Source organism: Mustela putorius, unplaced genomic scaffold (assembly GCF_011764305.1).
Source record: "Mustela putorius furo isolate JIRA1106 unplaced genomic scaffold, ASM1176430v1.1 tig00003836_pilon_pilon_pilon, whole genome shotgun sequence".
Taxonomy (NCBI): domain Eukaryota; kingdom Metazoa; phylum Chordata; class Mammalia; order Carnivora; family Mustelidae; genus Mustela; species Mustela putorius.
This window is the reverse complement of record NW_025421989.1, coordinates 15,265,205-15,289,307: the sequence shown is the minus strand read 5'-3', so window position 1 is coordinate 15,289,307 and position 24,103 is coordinate 15,265,205. Positions and strand designations below refer to the sequence as shown.

Below are 24,103 nucleotides of genomic sequence, written 5' to 3'. Positions count from 1 at the left end.
TAACAAATAATAATGTATTATTTGCTTCAGGGTTACAGGTCTGTGAATCATCAGTCTTAACACATTTCACAGCACTCACCATAACACATAACACATACCCTCCCCAGTGTCCATAACCCAGCCACCCTATCCCTACCCCCCCATCCCTCAAACAACCCTCAGTTTGTTTCCTGAGATTAAGAATCTCTTATGGTTTGTCTCCCTCCTGATCCCATCTTGTTTCATTTTTTCCCTCCCTATGCCCCACAAACCCCCACCCTGCCTCTCAAATTCCTCCTATCAGGGAGATCATATGATAATTGTCTTTCTCTGATTGACTTATTTTGCTTAGCATGATACCCTCTAGTTCCATCCGCGTCATTGCAAATGGCAAGAATTCATTTCTTTTGATGGCTGCATAGTATTCCGTTGTATATATATATATATACCACATCTTCTTTAGCCAGCATGTATTTTACATGGCTCATCTAACCCAGAGCAGCCACATTTCAAATGCTCTGTAGCCACATGTGCCTAGTGGCGACCATATTGAACAGTGTAGTTTGAGAGTAATTCTGGGACCTAAGATGGGCTTCCTAGGCATAGGTATTAACAGAGATCCAAATATCCAGGTCCTTTAAGCATGTGGGAGGATCCTGGCTCTAGCCCAAGTCTGTCCAGTCCTACAAGTATCTATTAATTATGTCCATCCCCCAGCTCCGCTCTGGAAGCATCATGGTGAGGGGACAGGTTGTTAATGACAAGTGTTTTTACAGAGGCTGGGTGGTATGTTCTGGCTCAGAGTTGGCAATGAGGATTCTAGGGCCATCTGTGTTATTCTCTAGCTGTGTGACCTTGAGCAAGTAATTTTATTTCTCTGGCCTTGCTCTTCATTGTCTGTGTTGCCCGTGAAGTCAGAGAGTTGTGCTAGCAAGTACCCCCAATGTTGCTCCCAGCATCCTCATTCACTGATTCAAGTCCAAAGCTTTACGGTTTAGAGTAAAAAGTTTCTGCATTCAGAGAACAGAGCAACCGGATGGGAGAGGCAGAAGAAAGAGGGGAACGATTCAGTAGGAATATGAGATCTCATCGGGTATGGGGGTAGGTATGCATGTAAGTGGGTAGCAGGTCAGAAAGAGAATTCTCACTGTCAGCGAAGGCTTGAAGGAGGTTTATTGACAGGGGTTTATTGACAGAGCAAGAATTTCTGCAGTTAATCTCACCCAACCTTCTTTCTGGCTTTCATTGTCAAGAGCAAATTTTGAGGTATTTGTTCTCCCTTGATTTCCCTGAAGCACCTAAGTCCACTAAAAAGCCCCCTGCAGTGGGAACATTTTGCTGCTTTCGGATTTTGATGCAGATCCCTTGTTCAGGTGGAAGGACACAGAGCACTGACTATTAGAAATGACCGTGAGCTTGGGAGCAGGGCTTCTGATTAGCAGACACATCTCTAACAACTGTCTGGCAGTTCAGAGGAGAGAAGTCCCTTCCTCACATCTCTCTCCTCGGCTGGCTAAAGGATTAAGTTATGAGGATGCAGAAAATGTTCATGTAGATCGGTCTTTTTGGAGGGAAAGTGAAACTCAGCTGATCAGGGTTTATTTAAACAACGAACATTATCTTCCCTCCCCCAGTAAAGCCTTTATGATATGGAAACTCATCTGAAACGCATACTGGGGAACAGATTGCCATGATTTTCATAACAAGAGGGAAACTGTCTAAATATTCATAAATGAAGTACCCGGAGATTTCTCCAGCTCATCACATCTGGAATTTCTCTGATTCTTACTCCAATTGATTCAGATTTGTGGCCTCTGTGGGGTAGAAAAATAGCCCGGAGAAATGGCTAGTTAGCATCTTTCTGAACAAACAGTTCAGTCTCAGAGATTCGGCAGACCAGTTGAGCAGGAGGGTTAGGGAAAAGATAACCCTTGATAAAATTTGAACAAAGGCAGGTCAGGCTTCGGAATAAATGATGACTGTGGGGCAAAGGCTAAACCCGCCCTCCCGGCCTGACCTCCCCTCGCTCCATCCCTGGTTTTTGTACCACCTTTCTAGTCGCTTTGTTCATTGACTCACTTCTTAGGAGTTGTCCCCTGTGATGGTAACACATGGTGGCTTGTGGCTATCCTTGGTCCCTTGAGGCGGGGGCTAGGTCTTCTACTAGATATCCCCACTGTACGGCCCAGAAAGGTGCCATGGAATCACTGGGCTCATAACTAGTAATGGTTGAGCACGTGGAGAATTAGAAACGACTTACAATTTAACCAGGCTCTATGTTCGACAGAGTCTTGCAGAACTGACATAGTAGCCATGGGCCCCCTTCTCAAGTTCACAGTCACCAGTTGGAAAAAGACACATTTGTTCACATAGGATCCTCGAGCTTATTTTGGGTTTCTGAGGGATTAGCAGTGGTTGCCAGAGTTCCCTGGGGCTTGACAGACCCTTTGTTCTTTGCAGTCCCTGCTCTAGACGGATCAACCCAAGAGCACCAAGACAGACCCTTGTGTAACAAAGGTGTATTGGCTCATTGCACTAAGGAGACGGCATAGGAGAACCTGTGCAGCCCCGTGGCACCAAACAAAAAAAGAGTAGTTATCAGTTTGGAGGAGGAGGAATGCAGTGAAATGTAAATGAAGCAGTATTTTGCTAGGCTCCAAGAGATGCACACGGCTGTGTGGAAAGGGGTCAATATCAGGTCTGTACCGGGAGGGGCACCCAGGTCGTTTCTTTGAGAACCACCAGTTGAGGATAAGTGTTCCTGCTGTGTTGAGAACTCTCTAAGTGAGTCTCCGTACTTGCATGTGTCACATTGACTTCGTTCCTTTGGTCAAGGGTGGTACATTTCAGGGGCCGCTGGGGGGTTCAGTTGGTTAAGCATCTGCCTTTGGCTTGCATCATGTTCTCAGGTCCTGGGATTGAGCACCCCATTAGGAGCCCCTGCTCATGTGCTCTTGCTCCCTCTCTCAAATACATAAATAAATACAATCTTAAAAAAAAAAAAGAGTGGAACATTTCCTTATGACTGATATGATATAAACAAAAGCAAAATTTCTGATAGTCCGTAGTGTTAGAGGACAAACTTTCTCTGGGAGTAAGAAAGCAGTAGTACTCGGAGAAGGGGGAGTCAGGACCCTTTCCAGCTGCCGTGAATGCTTGGGAGAAATACTATTTCTCATTTACTTTGCAGCTGGTGGTGTCTGCCTTTGGTATGCCCGCCTGATGAATGACTAGGCAGATTTTCACTTTTTCATTCTGAGCTAAGTGTTGCTTTCTTACCACATGTTGAAATATCAGAAAAAGGGGTCTATTTCGTTATGTTGGGTTTTTTTCTGCCTGCTTTACCTGGGAGCTCTTTTATGCTACCTTTTCCGGGGAGGTGGTTTTTGCTCACTTGTCTCCCCCAAAACTCATGTGAGGCATGTCCAGTTTCTTCTCCACACGGTAGTGCCTTCCACACTTGACGTGTCCTAACACACTCAGGCTCAGTATCCCAGGGTCGCAGCAAGTATCTCCAACACAGACCTTAACAGGTGTTTTTCATGGACCCAGAGCAAGAATTTCTGTCCTGATTCCGAGTGGGGGTCTCCTGGGGAGGGTGCCCAGGCCGCCCATGCTGCTGGAGACTTGGTTTTCAAGTACAGTCCTCTTGGAGGACAAAAGCTAACTCCCTTTGTGTTATCTTTGTGGATTTCCTTTCTCCCAAAGGCCCAGAGCTTCCCCTCACCTGAGCAGGAGAAAGTGCCATCGAGGGTAGCAGTGATGAGGCCTGGACGAGAAGACAGAAAGGCTTTGCTTGTCAGATTTTTTCTTTTTCTTTTTTTTTTTTTTTAAATTCCTTCTTTTGAAGCAAGAGACTAAATAGTGCCATAATTCATGGTTATGAGAGAATTTGAAAGTCAATTTCCCAGCAGGACCTAGGACTAGAGATGGTCGTTGTGATCTGGGGTCGCGGTCACCTTTTACGTGGAGGCAGGCCTTGGGCTCGAGTTGACAACATAGTGATGTGTGCCTTGTTTTTGTTTCCCTGTTCTGGATTTGAGTGTAGGCCAGGGTTTTTCCACCTTGGCACTATTAATATTTGGACCAGATCACTCTTTGTTGTGGGGACTATTTGTGCCCATTACAGGATGTTTAGTAGCTTCCCCAGCCTCCGTTCCCTTGATGCTGTTTGCTGTTACCAACCCCTCCTACTGTGACAACACAATGTCTCCTGGCTTTGCCGGTGCCTGCCCGGGGAGCAAATGAACCCTATTTGCAAACTGCTGGTGCAGACTTCCACTAAGCTGTACAAGGGCACTGCCGCATCTCTGCTGCTGGGTGCACAGTGGACATTTAGTTAATATTTACTGAGCAAATGACAAGCGAAGATTCTTTCCAACCCTCTCCGCTAGCCCTGGATCCTCAAACTGACCCAGGACTGGCATTTCTGTCTACATCTATCATACACCACACCCAGCCGTGGCATCCCCACCACACGGGCCCACCCTCCAGGTCCCCACCATTGTTTTGCTTCTCTCTAGCATTGAGTGTTTGCTAACACCCCTGGCCGCATCGGGGGCTCTCACAGCGTCCTCCAGGCCTTGCTCAACCCTCCAGGATCAAGAACCTAGGGGGTTCTTTTTTCACACATCCTTCCTCTGATGCTGATGCCCACTTGTGCGTGAGAACCTCTGATGTAGACTGTTGATGAGAATCACCAGGGTGCACGTGGATTGCTGGTTCTGCCTCAGACCTATTGATGGCAGCCCACAGAGAAGGGAATCTGGGAAGGCATAGAAGGAACAGGTGCCCTACATCATTCTTGTCATCAGGAATGGCTGAGAAACACCTCCTTGACTCCTACTCCTCTGGTAAAAGTCCTAGAACGTTCCACAGAGCCCGGTGCCATTTTACTCCTCTAAGAAGGGAGCCTGACTCTTTCCTTTGGGAAATGATTCCCCATTCATGGTCCTCTGATGCTTTAACCTGGAGACATCACTCTATCCTTGTCAGGAGCTCTGTGCCTCATTCCCTCTCCTTGGTTATAAGCTCCTTGAGAACCAGCGCCCAGTCTTATTTAACTTAGTCTCTTTCCTCCAGAATGTGACCCAGGTCCATACCCTTATTACATTTCCAAAATACAAAAAGCTGGAAAAGTAAAAGGTTCTATCTCTTGTTGAGTGATAAAACTTGTCCTGGACTAACATGCATTTATATATAGTCTTTATTTATCCTAGTTGGGGGGACAGATCATCCATTTGTTGCAGAATTTTAATGTATTTGATGGTTGGGTACAGCCCCAGGCCCCAGCTGTGAGGATGTTATCCATTGCGTGGATGTAATACATTTCCTTTCTAAAATCTGAAAAATTCTATCTCCAGGGCTTCTGGATAAGTGATTATGAACCAGTAGTGCCTCAGATAGTATTTGTTACTTTAATGAAAGAACTTTAGGTTTTGATATTGGTGAAAGTAGAAACACTGAGCTTGACACTTTTGTTCGGATATCCTAAAGGAGAAGAATTCTAAGCGTGACCTGGTACTTTCTACCACTGCTGGAAGTTCTGGAAGGCTTCCTACCATCCTCTGTGACACATGGGATTTCAATCTTCATGTCCTAGAATTGAGCCTGGAGAATGGTCCGGCATTTAATGTTATTTTCTTGGGTGTGTGTGTGTGTGTGTGTGTGTGTGTGTGTGTGCACGTGCATGCACGTGTGTTCTGCTTGCTGATATATTTATTCTATTTGTTCTGCTTTTATTTTTTTTAAGCTGAGGGAATTTTTTAAATTTGGTTTATTTGTTTTTGTATGAATAGATTATAAAACCATCTGAAGGGAGTCATGGGCTGTGGGCATGTGAGTTCAGTTTCTTAAACAGTCTGTTTTTAATCTCATGTAAATTTTTAGAAGTCTAGAGATTGAAGTAATGTAGTTTTGTTGTGGGGGGGTGAGGTGAATCATGACTGGACTTCTTGGGGGTTTTAATAGAACAACTTTCTTTTCTTTTTTTTTTTTTTTAAAGATTTTATTTATTTATTTGACAGACAGAGATCACATGTAGACAGACAGGCAGGCAAAGAGAGAGAGGAGGAAGCAGGCTCCCCGCTGAGCAGAGAGCCTGATGCAGGACTCGATCCCAGGACCCTGGGATCATGACCTGAGCCAAAGGCAGAGACTTTAACCCACTGAGCCACCCAGGTGCCCCAATAGAACAACTTTCTTAAAAGTGGAATGCCCATCAGTACTTAGAATAGGGGATCTTGATTTGGAAGTAGGCAAAGGTCTCAGGGTCCTTGAACCTTCTGATATCTTACACAGCATTTTCTCTGCACCTTTGAATGTGTCTTTTTTTTTTTTTTTTACTTTTTTCTGGAAAGAAGGAATTAATATTTTTTGTTTCTTTGGTTTTTGTTTTTATCAGGTTCTTAAAGGACTCTGAGACAAAAAATCTCAACAGGTGCCTGGCTGCCTCAGTTGGTAGAGCACACAACTCTTGATGTCAAGGTTGAGTTCAAGCCCCACACTGGGTGTAGATATTACTTAAAAATAAATACATAAATATTTTTTAAAAAGACAAAAAAGCTCAAGAATTAACTCAAGGATTTCAGTCTTAGGCTAATTCGTCAGGTTTTTTAAAAAAAATCTTTCTTTAAAGATAGAGACAAATTCATCTCAGTCTGTGCATGTGGGCATCTATGTGATCTTGGACTAATTAAATCCATCTAATTGATGAATAAATGGAAAATGCCTGCCTCCAAAATTTCGTTCCCTTCCTCTCCCTCTCTGTCTGCTACTCATTTAAAATTTCTGATCTTCCCCCATCCAAAAAGCACTTGGAATTATATTCTTCTTTCAAGTCATATCAAATGCCTCCTCCTTTGTGAACTCCGTCCTGAATGTAATCATGCCTTCCTCTGCAACACCACAGCCATACCTCGTCAGAGTGACTCTGTGCTTCTTCTAGTGTTTGTCCTTTCTTCTTGTCATCCTTCACCCTTGCCTTTCCCCAGGCATTAGTTCGTCACTTCCACACGAGGGTGCAGTGGGTAGTGACTTGCATATCACAGGCTCAAGAACGGACAATGTCTTTTTCGTGGTGGTGCTTCAAGAAATGTTTGAATTAAAGTAGGGAACGTCTTTGTTCCATATACTCTGAAATTTAAATGATAGTCTCAGAGTTAATTCATTTTTTCACTTACTTTTTAGTCTCTTAAAACTACTGGTACATCCAGGGGCGCCTGGGTGGCTCAGTGGGTTAAAGCCTCTGCCTTCAGCTCGGGTCGTGATCCCAGGGTCCTGGGATCGGGCCCCACATCGGGCTCTCTGCTCAGCGGGGAGCCTGCTTCCTCCTCTCTCTCTCTGCCTGCTTCTCTGCCTACTTGTGATCTCTGTCTGTCAAATAAATAAATAAAATCTTTAAAAAAAAAAAACTACTGGTACATCCAAACTGACAACATGTTTTTATTTTCCAGTAGTGCTGAATTAGGACCCAAATGTCTCAGTGGTAAAGACAAAATCTTACTTTAAATATATCATGAGGACTTAAAGTGGGAGTCTCTGGTTGCCATGTTTGATTGGAGATAGCTGAGTTTCAGTGCCCGTGACTAGAACCATGGAACGTCAGAGGTGGCCAGAACTCGGGCCTAGTCTGGTGTGGTTTTTGGAGCCTCCAGAGCTTCACTGAGATTGTTTCAGGGTCCCAGGTGGGGATGGGCCAGCCCCACTCTCTAATTTAACCAGAGCATCTCTGTTTTTAGTTGTTTTATATTGGAGTTTGGGAATAAGTTGAAGTTTGCTAAAAAAAAGTGCTCTGTGGAAGTTGACCAGACTCTTCTCTCATCCTTCCTTGGCCAGTCTCTCATTTTACACCTAAGGACACTGAAGTCCAAAGCTACAGCGTAGCTGCCTCAGATTTTATGTTCAGGACAGCCCAGCTGGGACTGAGCCTAGTCTTGACAGTCCTGACTCCTGGCCCAGGACACTCTCCTCCTATTTAGCTGTCCCTCAAATTTTCCTCCACTTTGTAGGTATCACTAGGGGATCAAGAAACGTTAAGTGGGAGCTGCCTCAGGTTATGGTGATGCAAAAGGGGACAAGCGTGATGTTAAAACCTGCTTCATGGACAAGGGTAGTTGAGAGTAGCCACTGATACCCATATCTCCTCCTTTTATCTGAAATTGGTGCCTTCCAGATAATTCTTTGTCTAATGCTTCACACATAAAGTCGCGTACGTGGTGGGAATGTTTTAAAACTAGGTTATGCTGATGGTCATGTAACTATATACATTTATTAAAACTATTCATAGCATGTAACTAAAATGGGTGAATTTTTTGGTATGAAAATTATATGTCATTAAAGCTGTTTTTAAAAAAAGGGGGAGCAGGGGTATACCTGCCCTCCTTCACTAATAGCGAAACTGGACAGAAAACAAAATGGCCCTGTGAAACACTTTAAAGGCACACTAGTAGTTTTTTATAAATATTTTCTCACTATGTTGGTTATAAATCAATCCCACAGTTATTTACTGATCCCCTGCTATGGGCCAGTTCTTGAGGTAACAAAGGAAGAGATGGGGGGAGAGGGAGTGACACAGGTGCCTAGGAAGGGAATTTCTGAATGGAGGCCGGTTATAGTCAAGAGTTTCGGGACGCCTGGGTGGCTCAGTTGGTTAAGCGGCTGCCTTCGGCTCAGGTCATGATCCCAGCGCCCTGGGATCGAGTCCCACATCAGGCTCCTTGCCCGGCAGGGAGCCTGCTTCTCCCTCTGCCTCTAGCCTGCCACTCTGTCTGCCTGTGCTTGTGCTCTCTCGCTCTCTCTCTCTAACAAAAAAAAAAAAAAAAAAAAAAGAGTTTCGGGGGAGGTAACTGGAGATGTCCTCTTCTACGGAGTTCCTTCTTGTCACAGTACCTTCTGCTTTGAGTGATAAAGACCTATGCAGCCACAAAGTGGCGGTAAGCAGTACAGTTTAATGGAGTCAGGTAACAAGGGACCCGGAGACAGGCCCCCTAACGTTGGTTAATCTGACAGACATCTCAGTGGTGTCAAGACTCAAGAGTCCCCTCCTCTGTGATTTTCCTGGCTTTCCTCTCATGGCACTGCAACAGTGCCAAACACTATACTGTCTTCCAACAAGGACGAGACAGTGTTGAAAGCAAAAAGGCAGGGGCAACTATTTTCCTCACAATCCTTTTTTTAATCAGGGAACAAAATCTAACAGCCTCACTCCCCCTCCCAGCAGATTTCCTCTCACATCTAAGTAGATCACATCGACGATCATTGACAAAGGGAAGTGAGATTAACATTATTTTCCTAGACATATCTCACTTATTTCCACATCCATGGGTGGGGGAGGGGGTTCCCTGTTCCCAAAAAAGTACCTGATTGCAGCAGGGTTATATGAACTGGGAAGAGGATGGGGAATGGCTCCTGTGAACAAATGTCTACCTCACTTAATGAACTTTTTTGATGGAAAGGAATAGAAACAATGCTTCTTTTCCCTTTGTTGACCACAGGTGTCTTACCTTGTTTGTAAAATATTTCCATGACTTCAGTCCAATGAATTATTCTTCAGACTGGGACTCTGCAGGGCAGTTCTTCAGTAATGCTGTATTTACTTCAGTGTTGGAAGTTCTGAGGTTGGATAGTCATATTTCACTAGCACAGTCAGTAGGAAAATTGGTAAAGAGCTGTCATTATCCAATTTAAAGATGCTTAGCTTTTTCCCTCCTTTTAGAATATTTGGCTGATTCAGAATTTGGGAGGTTTGCTATTACTAATTAAAGAGAGATGAAACATAAGTAACTGTGGACCTAAGAATCTTTAGGCAGATTAATATTTTTTAAATTTTATTTTATTTTTTCAGTGTTCCAAGATTCATTGTTTATGCACCACATCCAGTGCTCCACGCAATCCGTGCCCTCCTTAATACCCACCATCAGGCTCACCCATCCCCCCACCCCTCTCTGTTCCAAAACCCTCAGCTTGTTTCTCAGAGTCCATAGTCACTCATGGTTGTCTCCCCTTCCATTTTCCCCCAATTCACTTTTCCTTTCCTTCTCCTAATGTCCTCCATGTTCTTCCTTATGCTTCACAAGTAAGTGAAACCATATGATAATTGACTGTTTCTGCTTCACTTATTTCACTCAGCATAATCTCCTCCAGTCCTACCCATGTTGATATAAAAGTTGGGTATTCATTTTTTCTGATGGAGGCGTAATACTCCATGTATATATGGACCACATCTTCTGTATCCATTCATCTGTTGAAGGGCATCGTGGTTCTTTTTATTTTTTAACTTTTTTTAAAAAAGATTTTATTTATTTTATTTGACAGAGAGAGATCACAAGTAGGCAGAGAGGCAGTCAGAGAGAGAGAGAGGAGGAGTAAGTAGGCTCCCTGCTGAGCAAAGAGCCCGATGCGGGACTCGATCCCAGGACCCTGAGATCATGACCTGAGCTAAAGGCAGAGGCTTAACCCACTGAGCCACCCAGGCACCCTGGGCATCTTGGTTCTTTCCACAGTTTGGCGACTCTGGCCATTGCTGCTATGAACATTGGGGTACATACATACATTGGGGCCCTTCTTTTCACTACATCTATATCTTTGGGGTACATACCCAGTAGTGCAATTGCAGAGTCATAGGGAACCTCTATTTTTAATTTTTTGAGGAATCTCCACACTGTTTTCCAAAATGGCTGCACCAACTTGCATTCCTACCAATAGTGTAAGAGGGTTCCCCTTTCTCCACATCCTTTCCAACACTTGTTGTTTACCGTCTTGTTGATTTTGACCATTCTAACTGGTAGTAAGGTGGTATCTCAATGTGGTTTTGATTTGAATCTTCGTGATGGCTAATGATGATGAACATTTTTTCATGTGTCTGTTAGCCATTTGTATGTCTTCTTTGGAGAAGTGTCTGTTCATGTCTTCTGTCCATTTTTTGACATGATTATCTGTTTTGTATGTGTTAAGTTTGAGGAGTTCTTTATAGACCTCACATATGAGCCCTTTATCTGTATTGTCATTTGCAAATATCTTCTCCCATTCCGTAGGTTGCCTCTTTGTTTTGTTGACTGTTTCCTTTGCTGTGCAGAAGCTTTTTTTCTTGATGAAGTCCCAAAAGTTCATTTTTGCTTTTATTTCCTTTAGGCCGATTAATATTGATGGGATTTAAAACCAGTCCCCTTCGGCATGGCTTAATGAGCAAAAGGCATCAGGGGCCCAGAGTACCTAAGATGAAAGGTTTCCAACACTAGGACAGGGCATGTAACTGATATACTCTGTCCATGGGACAGAAAACAAAACTATTTGCCACAGAAAGTGAGTCCCTCTCTTTCCCAGCCCCCTCTCCCTCCCATCATATCTGAACCAACCCTAGACCACAGTGTGTCTGTATTACAGATCTTTTTATTGCCTTTATTTTATATATCACTCTCTTTGATTGATGTGACATTAACCATAATAAAACCCCCAAAATTCAGTCATATAAATTGTGCTAGGGACCATATAATTAATACTTGCATATATAGCTCTAAGTTATGATCTGTCTGCAGGAACTGGCCTGATCCTTGGGAAATATCTAAGGCCATCTAAAGCCATTAGGATTGTTGACTTAGCTGCAGAATAAAAAATGCCTGTCCCAGTAGATACTAATTCTCTGGAATTTTCCTTTCTACCTTCAATCCCAAGTCATTGAACCCCACTTTTCCAAGTTTTACTTTCCCGGATACCTGACAATGTTTTTGCTCTCTTCTAAACTGGTGCTTTTGCATAGAGAAGATTTAACATCAGATTGGCTTGCTTTTTTTTTTTTTAAGTTTATTGATTTACTAATGCAATCTCTACACTGAACATGGAGGCTCGAGCTCACAACCCCAAGATCAGGAGCCATACGCTCTTCTGACTGAGTCAGCCTGGCACCGCTAACATCAGATAGACATCAAAAGCATATAATTGATGGCATGTTTGAACTGGTTTTCAGTGTTTCTCTGTCTTTGGGGGACATCCTTGCTAATGACCATCCTCACCTAAATAGTTTCCCCCAGAGAGACCTTGGGACATATTTGAACAAGTTTGTCTTCCCACTATACACATGTATATAAAGAACATTTAGTGAGTATTTGTTGGCTGTTTGTGGTTGACACATGTTCACATAGAAATATCTGTCTCAGGAGATACACCGTAATGGAGTCTTTTTTTTTTTTTTATTGTTTTGAGTACCTTGGAAGCATTTAACATACACAGATACCTGTTTCTGATTCAGTGAGGTGTGGAAGAAGGCAGTGAGGGCAGAATTTAAGCTTTTTGCTCTTTGTAGATCATGTCTGCTTATACATGCCCCCGAAGAGTATAGAAAATGGTATATAAAATAAAGAGCACATAAAATATACACCTGAGACCAAGGAAATCTTTTTGGTTTTCTGCCTGAGAGACGCAAAGCAGTCAATGGCACTTGATGACATCACATGATTTGTGAAGGGGAAAAAGTGAAGAGAATAAGTAAGCGTGAGCCCCAGATGAGCAATCTTAGGTAGTTTCTTGCAAGTGACCCTTTCTTTATTCAATCCTTTTATCCTCTCTGTTAAGTGTGCTTGTCCCTGAACTTAATGTGGGAGTGGGCATCTTTTCCTGAGTCACCCATTAGAAGAGGCATTGTAAAGGTTGTGTTGTCTTTTCTTCTTACAGCCAAGGATTACTGCAAAGTAATATTTCCATATGAGGCGCAGAATGATGATGAATTGACAATCAAAGAAGGAGATATAGTGACTCTCATCAATAAGGTAAGCAAAGCTTCCCTCCTGCCTTTGAAACGGCGAGCCGCTCAGAGGCATTGACTGGACGGTACAAGCTTTTGTTTTAGGCCTTTAAACATTTGATTTTCATTTCCTGAACTCCTTCCTGAGAAAGACTCTTGCGTCTTTTCTCTTGATCGGGCTAAGCCCGACACATCCAGGTGAGTGAACGAACTTGAAAACCAAATCGGTTCTGTTGGCCTTGGAGCCAGCTGCAGATTGGCACGGCCCGGTGGAAAACTCCATCCCAGAGCCGCTAACCCAGTAGGTGGCCTGCTTGGCTGGAGAGCCCTCCCTGTCCTGAGGTATCCAAAGAGGGGCTTTAAAAATGCAGGTCAGGGATGCCTGGGTGGCTCAGTGGGTTAAAGCCTCTGCCTTCGGCTCAGGTCATGATCTCAGGGTCCTGGGATCGAGTCCCACATCGGGCTCTCTGCTCAGCAGGGAGCCTGCTTCCCTCTCTCTCTCTCTCTGCCTGCCTCTCCATCTACTTGTGATTTCTCTCTGTCAAATAAATAAATAAAATCTTTAAAAAAAAATGCAGGTCATACCTCACGGGCAGCAAATGTGTAAAGAATGTGTGCTATTCTGATCAAAGACAGGTAGCATGGCTGAGAGAATTTTGCTTGTCTTTTCAATTTTGCTTGATTTTATCATCACTGCAGGCAGAGCTCTATAAACATACAGAGAGCTATAAAAATCCGTGTGAAGTGACACAGCTTAACAGGGCCCGAACCATGTACTGTTTATGCTTTCATGCAATGGTCCTCACCAAGTAGGTGGTTGAAAGATACATTATTTATTTATTTATTTATTTATTTATTTATTTATTTTTAAAGATTTTATTTATTTATTTGACAGAGAGAAATCACAAGTAGGCAGAGAGGCAGGCAGAGAGAGAGAGAGAGGAGGAAGCAGGCTCTCCGCTGAGCAGAGAGCCCGATGCGGGACTCGATCCCAGGACCCTGAGATCATGACCTGAGCCGAAGGCAGCGGCTTAACCCACTGAGCCACCCAGGTGCCCCGAAAGATACATTATTTAAATGATTCCTAGAATAGATCACGTTTTGTCTGAGTAACAGGATTCTCATGATGGTCACGTATGGTGAAAAGCTGGCCCATCTTTCAGATGTCTAAGTAGCTTTATTCTGAGGTCCAAGTGAGTGGCAGGGAACACGTGATGTTCTCGGGACAAGCGTGACTTGGGGGCCGTCATGGCTGCCTGTGCTCGTGCAGGGCTGGAAAGCATTGGCAGGGTGGAGAGTGCGGGGAAAGAGGAGAGAGAACAGGCAGGGGTTAGGGTGGGGGGAGTAGGCTCTGGGTCTCGCTCCTGTGGCCATTACAGAGAAGCAGGGGATCACGGGGTTTGCCTACACCCCCTTCCCGCATCCCCAGGTGTGTCCATAAAGTGATGGAATTCCTTTCTGGAATAGCAAACTACTCCCAGTGCTGCTGAGAGGCCAAGGACTTGACCATTGTTTTACGTGTAAGCTGTTCTCCCGCATTCATTTTAGCGTATTTCTCCTAAGTGTTTTCCGTGGCAGGAGGAAATCAGAGCCGGGTAAAATGCGGCCTGTCTTGTTCCTTTCTGCCAAGGAGGCAGAGCAGTTCTTCCCTTTCTTTACCACCCTTCCCCGTCAACCTTCAGCCGCGCCTCCTTCAGGTGGCTTCTGCACGGTGCGTTTCCTATTTTGAACCATACCCTGCACGGAACACTCGGAATAAGGAAGTTGCTAAATAGGTGTAAAGCAAATACGAATAGTTCAATAATCAGCACAGATAATTGGTGTTAGTCCTACAGGGAAAGGGGCAGATCACTTTCTCCTGTTGACGAGTGCCCAGAGAGCACAGTAACCCATGCTTTGCAATGGGGGGAGGCACTCTACTATTTTTGTTTTTCTTTTCATCCAGAGGGGGGCAGCCTCTTTTTAACCAAAAACCAGATGTACCAATAATATTTAATAAGGTTTGGGGGGGGGGGAACCTACCACGGATGGTCTGTTATCTGAATACATCTATTTCTACCTTAATATATTATATTCCTGTCCCTGTCATTTGATTACATATGATGAGAACACATTCATCTTGATGTTTTTGTTCCTACCAGCTTGAGATCCAGTCTGATAAAAAGAATTGAATTTTTCTAAGGAGCTTAGTCAGAAAGAGACTGTCTCCTTGTTCCATCCTCCGTGCGCACGGCCGGGGAAAGGAGCGGACGGCTGTGCCAGGCTTGGTCTCAGTTGTCCGGGAGATCGTGCCAGATGTCCCTGCTTTCGTAGCTTCCTGCAGTTAAGTGCAGTTTAGAAATGGAAGCAGCTTATAGATAATATTATGACAGTTGCAAAACGCGACCTCGTTCTTCTTGCCGTACACTTGGCCTCTTGACTTGGCTTACACCCTGCTCCCGCCCCTCAGGCCGAGAGCGCCTGTGTCATTTTCACCCTTGCTCCCCCTCCGTCAGCCCTACCCACGCTCGTGAGCCCAGCAGCGCCAGAACCTAGCGATTCTGCCGTCCTGTGTCCCTGCCTCTTCATGTCCTTGGGAGAGCCAGGCCCAGGCCAGAGGCTGTACTTCCTTCCTCTCCCGGCTCTCTCCATGGCACCTGTTCCAGAGGAGAACGCTGGGGCGGTCAGGGGCGGAGGGATGCTGGCACCCCAGCCCCCTCGTTTTATCATCTCCTAATGGTGCTTTGCTCGTGGGACCCCTCTGCTCCAGTGAAAGTCTTTAGCAACTTTCCTCTCCTTTATTGTCAAATCCAACTCGATTCTCCTGGCACCCATTTGCCCAGGCGCTCTGGCCTCAGTCTGGCTTTTCTGGTCTTGGTCCACATCACTGTTCTACAGCAAGCTCTCCTGGGATGTCCCCAACCTGCTCATGCATCCTCCCTAACTTGACCCCGGCCGTGTTCCTGCTGCCCAGGATGCCCTCTGTCAACCCACGTAGCTGGTTTTTCAATAGCTAATAATACAGCCAGTCTTAACTCATGCTGCATTATGTACCTGGGCCCATTTTTTAGCTTGTTACTTTAGAATGTCCCCTGTGCACTATCAGTTTTGTTTTTATTGTTCTTTTATATGGTCTGTGAAATCGGGTCTCTTGATATCCTGTCCTTCTGCCGGTTTTGACTTTTATTCCCCCAAAATATCTGCCACCCTTGACCTAACGTTCCACTTGGTTGGAAGCATTTTAAAATGACAAGCGCCTTGTAGGCTACCTGCTCAGAGAAACCAGGGTTTGAATCCCAGCAACACCATTTATGGCTGTGTGTCACTGGGCATTTCACTTAACCCCTCTGAGCCTCAGTTTCCTCAGCCAGAAGGCAGACCTCACAGGGCTGCTGTGAGGATTTGCTAAGGTGCTGCGTATACATAGATCGTCACTTCAACTTTGGTTGCTCTTTCTCTGACCTTGGAAATGGGGAAGGAAGGGCTCTTGTGATTGGGCCCAGTTTGCTGCTGGAGCAGGAACACCGTGTTATGGGGGGGGGGGGCGGTAACAGTGGTGGAAGACTTGCCTGAAAATAGCTCAGAATTCACAAGGGGTGAGATTTCAGCAAGAATTTGGAGAAAAAATATGCCGTTAAGTATTTTACTTGCTGAAAAGTGGGGGGAAATGGACTCTGAGTCTGTCATACCCTGCTGACGTTATAGAAAATTCTTACATCTTCCTCAGAGTTAAAGAATCACTTATAAATTCATTTAGATGAATGTGTGCTGTTGATACTGTAAAGAGAAGAGCTTCGCTTTGATTTGTTTAATGTGTATTTTGATATGCTGCTTTATTATGTGTATGAGTTGAGATGAAAGACCTGAATCATTATTGTCTAAATTCAACTTCTTTGGCTGGAGAGGTTTTCAATTTACCCCAAATTCCATTGGTGTTTTTGTTTCAGAGTTAGCTAAGGTGGTTTCCCTTTGTCCTGTTTTTCTGGGCTGTGGCAGGAGTCACAGGGCAGGCATTGCCCTCGTTTTTAGCCCTAGATTGTCATTTCGTGTAGCTTTCTAGAAAATGAGTCAGACACCCTTAGCGGGTGCCTGTAAGCCCTCCACGGTTCCTGAAATAATGTGCAAAGACCTGAACTATTTGTGTGTGTCCCTGGAAACTAGGATGAAATGTGGCAACCCAAATGGTTTGTTTTTTAGTTTATTTATAAAGAATTCTTGTGGATTTGGGAACATTTCCATTTGCACAGAACACACCTGTGTTTAGCTTTTATTTCCAGTCACTCAAAAATAGCTCCTTCATCTGTGTTCCTGCCGCCCCCATCCCTGCCTTCGTGATTTGTGCTCAGAGCATGGTTGAAAGGGTTCAGAAGCCTCTGGGTCTGGTTTCCAATGAAGGTCTGCTTTCCCTAAAGAAAGGCTGAGAGCAGCCTGGTGCAGGCCAGGCTGGGGTTCAGCTATAACGGTGGCCACCTCCGGGCTCTCCTTGCTCAGACCGCTGCCACCTGGGGGTAAGCGAGCCCAGCTGTGGAGAGGGCTGATGTTCCTGACCTTGGCCGACAGTCTCTTGGCCTCAGCCCCCCTAACCTGGAAGGAAGGGCTTCCCATGTGAGCCCTTTGTAAACAAGGATCTTTAAGTGTATATTTCTTATTAAAAAGCTCCCCTGGGCGCCTGGGTGGCTCAGTGGGTTAAAGCCTCTGCCTTCGGCTCAGGTCATGATCCCAGGGTCCTGGGATCGAGACCCGCATTGGGCTCTCTGCTCAGCTGGGAGCCTGCTTCCTCCTCTCTCTCTGCCTGCTTCTCTGCCTACTTGTGATCTCTGTCTGTTAAATAAATAAATAAAAATCTTAAAAAAAAAAAAAAAAAAAGCTCCCCTGAGTAGCTGTGTCTTTGACCCCTAACAAAGCAGACACTCCCCGCCCTCATTTCTTCATGGGTATAAGCCTATTTGAGACCATGAAAGTAAACACTATGAAAGATAATATTATTGATAAAAACCATGGAGCATGGAGATGGAAGGAGGGGGAGGAAACTGATAGATGTGCCCTAGAGAAAGAAGGAAGCCAGAAGATTAGATAAAGGTAGAAATAGAAGAAAAAATACAAAGTGGGGTGCCTGGGTGGCATAGGTGGTTAAGCGTCAGCCTTCAGCTGGGGTCATGATCCCAGGTGCCAGGACCGAGTCCCACCTAGGACTCCCTGCTCAGCTGGGAATCTGCTTCTCCCTCTGCCTCTCCCCTTCCCCCCCCACCCCGCTTATGCTCTCACTTGCTCTCTCTCTCTCTCTCTCTCTCTCAAATGAATAAATTAAAAATCTTTTCAAGAAGAGAAAAAAATATGAGGTGAGAGTCTTACCTTTTCCTCAGGATATTTCAAACCAGGGACCGTTCAGTATTTGGAGCTGGACCTGCTGTGAGGGCGGAGTTAGGGCTGCAGCTTCCTTCATCTCTACACTCCTCCTTTCTAGACAACTCTTGAGCACCTCAGTTAATAATGGGTCAGTTTATGTGCGCGATCGCGGCTTCCCAGTGCAGGACGCTTCCAGGGTAGCTGGCAGCAGCAGCCCAGGGCCCCTCATCGCCATTCCTTTCCCTCATGGTGGCCCTGGAAGTTAGGTGGGACCACGGGTGTCCTGTGTAGACCACGGGGAAGGACCAGAGGCCTAGAGCGCAGGAGTGACTTTCCCAGGGTCTCCAACCATGCCAGGGGCAGAACTAGGGCGGGGTTGTGGGGCCTGAACTGCCTTGTGGGGCTGTCAGATGCTCTTAGAAGGTGGGGCTCAGCTTCGACATTTACTTTTCTGATGGGATAGAAAGTGGTAAATTGCAAATAACCAAAAAGAGAATTAGGGAAGAACTCTAGGACACTTCCCTTCTCTTCCAAAGGATCCTCATCTCTCTTCCATATTTCTTCCAAGCTGATAATGTTTCCAAATGTTGAAGACTTACCAAGTGAAACCTGAAACAGATAAAATCTTTAAAAGTCAAAAAAAAAAAGAAGAAGAAGAAGAAGAAGGTGGGGCTCAGCCGCTCCCAGAGGCGACTTATCTACTCACAGAGTCACCCTCTGTTGCTGGATATCTAGGGCAAGTGCCTATCAAATTTGCTTTCTGCCTTAAAGATGTGATCATTATTTAATCAGGGAAATGGTATTACCATGCCATCACCCCGTCTGCTTGCATGTTGGTGGTATCCATGTTTGTGATCGCTTTGGGTCAGATCATCCGCGACTTTCTGATTCCACTGTCCCCTCCACAGAAATGAAATGCTCATCAGTGCAGAGGAGATGATGGGCTCAGCTCAGGGCTAATATTGGTTCTTTCCGTGCCTGAAGCTCTCTTCTCCCCCTTCCTTCTGCTTTCTTCCATGCCGGCTGATCTTGCCTTCCTCTTTCTTCCTGCTGGGTACCACTTAGTTTTCTGGTTGCTTTTAGCATGAAGAATGAATGAAAGGAAGGAAGGAAGGAAGAGAAGGGGAAGCGGGAGAGAGGGAGGAAGGAGGGGAGAGAGGAAGAGGCAGGTGGGAGTCCTGAGCTCCTTCTTAAGTCATCCTGTGATTATGTGTTCCTTTGTTTGTTCTAATGTTTATTTTCCCTTCCTGCCTCCCTCTGATTAATTCATTAATTGGAACACTTATTCACGAGAGAAATGTCTTCACACTCCCTTGCTTCCCGCCCCATAGGAAGTAAGGATGTTTCCTCAAAGAGAAGAGGTTTTAGGAATCTCAAGAAAGGTTCTCAGGCTGGTGTAAGAAAGCCCATCAGCTAAATAGATTGCTGGCCTTGACCCCTTCTCTCTGCACTGCTGAAGCTTTTAGCAGAGCTAAAATGCTAGGATTAAGTGTGGTTTCAAGGGTGAGGAGTAAATTAGCAGGTGTCACCCTGAAAATGATGACACACTGACAGACCCATTAGAAGGACATGTTTCATGAGTGAATGAAGAAGTTAAGCATAGGGCCGGGATCATCTGGGCTTACACACATCTGAAGAACGCCAGTGTTCACCAAATGCGTCTTTTGTGTCATAGGACGTATTTTTTGTGGTATTTATGTGTTAGACTGCATATGTCCTTCCTAGAGTCAGAAGCCACAATATATCTCCTCCTCAGAGCATTAGAAATCCCAAGGAATACCGTTCGCTTCTGTTTTGTCTTCCTCTTTAAAGTAACCAGAACACTGGAACCGTTGCGAAGAATCCTGATACCGTAAGTACGTTGGATCAAAACTCTTCCTCACTGTGCTCATTTAAAAATTTTTAAATTAGATTAAATTTAAATTTTTTTTTAAAATTAGATGAGGTTGGTAAACGTAGGACTTGATGTGGTAGAAATTTTCTCTTTTGTTTACCAGGAGACGGACAAAACAGTACCATCCCCAAATTCTGATGGCCATGAGGCCAGATTTTTGATAGAGGAGTTTGCCATTGATGAGACTCCCCAGCTTTTTATGCCCCCGCAAGTGATGCCGAACTGTTGAAAGGGACCCTGCGTTTGTTCAGCCTGACAGTCACCCCCCGTCCAGAGCGGCAGGAAGTTAGTAATCCGTGCAACACCGCCACGGGATCCTTTTCTCCTGCAACACACAGAAAAACCTGCAGGTGTCTCAGCGAATTAGAGAAACTCTTTCTGTTTTCCATGGCCAACCTTTCTGTTTGTATTACTCAGAGAGGGCCATTGTGAGAATTAAATGAGATGTTGTGGCTCAAAGGGCTTTAGAAACGTAAAAGTTGAATTCTCATTAGTGCTCTGAGAAGTTATTATGGGAAGAAGAAAAAAACAAACGCCCAGTGACTGGAAGTTTTTACTTCACGTACTGAACTGTCCTGAAATTCAGTTTAGTACTTGCCCTGAAATTCCCTTTTATTATCTATTTTTTGACTTTTCTTAGGAAAGAAGTAATTTATTATAGTTCTATAACCTCTGTCTTATGGAAGTATCACAAAGCTCTTTACGTTCACATTTACATTTTACTAAAATATGCTTTTCTGAGACAGAAAGTAGCATGGGATGTACTTTTAGATAGTATTTTAAAATTATATGAGTAATACCTACTCTAGAGAAAAAGTGAGAAGGAAAACAGATAAATAGATAAATACCAGGAAAAGTCGAAATCACCTCACCACCTTCGGTACCTCTCAGTATCTGAGCTGTAGTCTTCCAAGTGTTTTACACACAGAGACACACACAAATTTCAGCTCAAAAGAAAATAAGATCATATACACACACATTATTTTGTAACCCTCTTTTTTCCAAACATATCATGCCTGTCTTCGGCAGCATGGTTAAATAGTTCCTTAGAGTCCTGCTGTACAAAGTATTGCAGTTCTCTTTTATGTTTGTTTCTAGATTTTCCTTATTTTAGACCATGTTGCATGTGGTCATCACTTTGTAAACTCTTGCCCATGTAATTGGTTCTACCACTTTCTACTACTTGTATAACCTTGGGAAGATTGCTCAGTTTCTCTGTGCCTCAGTTTCCACATCTGTGAAGTGGGGTTGATGGTAGTACTTACCTCCTCGCATTGCAAAGATTAAATGAGTTAAAGGAGGTGAAGCACTTAGCATGCCTTGCTCAGAGTGAGTACTGTAAAAATGGTAATAGTTGTTATTATTTCTTGATGATAAGTAGCTAACTGTAATGCTGCCTCAGTTCCTTTTAAATATATTTGAGGGATGTTATGAAAGATTATGCCAATTTAGCCTCCCCAGCAGTGTGTGCGAATATGTTTTCCTATCCTTGTCATCCTTGGATATTATCATTCTTTCTAATCTCTGCTAATCTGATAGGTGTTTGCATTTTTAAAAATGATTACTCAAGTTGAAAATCTTGTGTGTCATTTTCCAATTGATTTTTATAAAAATACCTTATATTTATGACATTAACCTGTCATCTTTCACATTATAAGTGTTTTTTCTTAGTTTATGACTCAGAGAGATATTTAAGAAAAACATCATTAAAAATAAATACCTTTTAAACTTAAATTTCCTCCATTTTCTAGTTAACTAGATAATGTAGTACAATTCATCCTTGTAAGAATAGTTTTACTTCAGGCTTTTATATTTCAGTCCTAGTTGGAAAGGGTAGCTGGCTATTAAGTACATTCCTTTTCTGCCTTCCTCAGGGCTTTAGGAGGTTCTATTTAAAGCTTCTGTCCTTACAAGCATTTTTTTTTTTACAATGGCATTCAGAGAGCCCCTGAGGTTCTGCATGGATATATATAAGGAGCCTCATATTCTAGATCAGAGCTTAGCCAACTTTTTCTGAAAAGGGCCAGAGAGTAAATATTTTAGGCTTGATGGTCTTTGTTGCAACTATGCAAAAGCAAGTCATAGAAGCAAATGAATGGGCATGGCTGAGTTCCAATAAAACTTTATTTATAGACACTTAAATTTGAATTTTGTGTGATTTTCACATTCCTTGAAATATTCTTCTTTGGTTTTTTAAAACCATTTAAAAATGTATAAACTATTCTCAGTGGGATGAACAGAAATAGGTAGCAAGCCAGATTTGGTCCATGGGCTATAGTTTGCTGGCCCCCAAGATAGAATGTCTAGAAACAGACCCCAAAAATATAGCCGATTAATTTTCAACAAAGGTGCAAGGAGAATTTAAGAAAGAAAGGGTAGTCTTTTTAGAAGTGGTACTGGCACCATTGGAAATCCATAAACAAAACAAAAACAAAAATACCTTAACCTAAACTTAACACATCCTACAAAAATTAACTCAGAATGGATTGAGTAGATCTACATGTGAAATAGTTCTACTAAAATGTAACATAGATCTACATGTAAAACCAAAACCACAGAATGTTATTTATGAAAACATTGGAGAAAGAGTTGTTAGACATGACACCAAAGGCACAGTCTTTGAAAGAAAATACTGCTAAATCGAACTTCGGCAAAATTAAGAACTCATTCTCTGCAATGCTACTGTTAAGAGAATATTGATTGGTCTGTTTTTCTTATAAGGCGATTTGAGACTAAATAATTGCCTGATAAGTAATTGCATGAATTTCAAGGACATTGGTTTTGTCCTCAGTCTTCCTGGGAATATTCTTTATAACATAAGACCACAGATCTCCCTTATCAGAGCCTTTTCCCCCAAGGTGGCAAACAGATGTAACCACACGCTACCAGTCAGGCTTGGGCTCAGCTGAGCAGCCTGAGGGCCTAGATTTGACCTGGGAATTGTATTTTTTCACTCATTGCACATGGCCTATAAGCCAAATTCACAGAGTAGAGAGAAAAAGACCCCCAAACAAATTTTTATGCCAAGGAATAAGTTTTCCTTTGAAAACTCAAATATAGATATGTCTGGTGAAGAATGGAAATGGAACGTAGGCATTTAGGAATTTATGAATAGTTGCTACAGCTGGCTTGGATGGATGATCTTGATGTTCATAATGGCCATGGGCATGCCCTTTACCTCATATTCCTTCCTGGTCCTTATCTGTGAAATGAAGATACTCCCTGGCCTTCATCCATAACAGCTTTCTTTGTTACCTCTTAGAGGTAGGGCAAGAGCTAAGAAAATCTCTTAAAACATAATATAAGCTGCTTTATAAATGTCAGTGTCTCTGGCAATGAAGCAAAATGATTTTTTATTATATCTACTACCCTTTTAATGGAAGAAAAACATGTGTCAAGATGGAGAATCAATACAGTTTTCTAAACATAAATGCAAATGAACACTCAGCTATAGGATGAACATCCTTGAGAGGTAGACTGTGTTACTAGCCACGTGCTTTGGATGAGCCAAAAGTATCATTAGAAACAGCTTTCCAGGGGCTCCTGGGTGGCTCAGAGGGTTAGGCCGCTGCCTTCAGCTCAGGTCATGATCCCAGAGTCCTGGGATCATGCCCCACATTGGGCTTTCTGCTCGGCAGGAAGCCTGCTTTCCTTCCTCTCTGCCTGCCTCTCTGCCTACTTGTGATCTCTGTCTGTCAAATAAATAAATAAAATCTTAAAAAAAAAAAAGAAACAGCTTTCAAAATTTAGCATAAAACGGGCACCTGGGTGGCTCAATCAGTAAAGTGTCCGACTCTTGGTTTTGGCTCGGGTCATGATCTCAGGGTCCTGAGACTGAGCCTCCCGGCGGGGTCCATGCTCATCAGGGAGTCTGCTTAAAGATTCTTTCCCTCTGCCCCTCCCCCTACCTGTGCATATGCATGCTCCCTCTCTTCCTCAAATAAATAACTCTTTTTAAAAAATTAGCATTAAATTGTCATCTCAATGTAAATGACTTAACAAGTAGAAAACGGAAAATTTCTATGGAAAAAGACTTGCATAATTTTGCATCCTTGATTATGTTTAAATAGACCCCCCAAAATGTAAAAGTGCTTCCTTAATGAGTTGCATTTTATGTATGACTTGTTCACGTGCCTTTATGTGTTAATGGCACATGTCATGCTTAAAGC

At 43.6% G+C, this 24,103-nt stretch overlaps 1 protein-coding gene across 7 annotated transcripts in view; it reads left to right on the top strand.

Annotated features, from left to right (window-relative positions):
- The window catches only part of SH3KBP1 (SH3 domain containing kinase binding protein 1), a 340,162-nt gene that overhangs the window by 242,472 nt on the left and 73,587 nt on the right, over positions 1–24,103 (top strand). For all 7 annotated transcript variants that reach the window (XM_013059639.2, XM_045089360.1, XM_045089361.1 and 4 more), the window contains one exon: positions 12,646–12,740. In XM_013059639.2, coding sequence (XP_012915093.1) covers positions 12,646–12,740 — 95 coding nt within the window. The remainder of the gene's footprint in view (positions 1–12,645; positions 12,741–24,103) is intronic.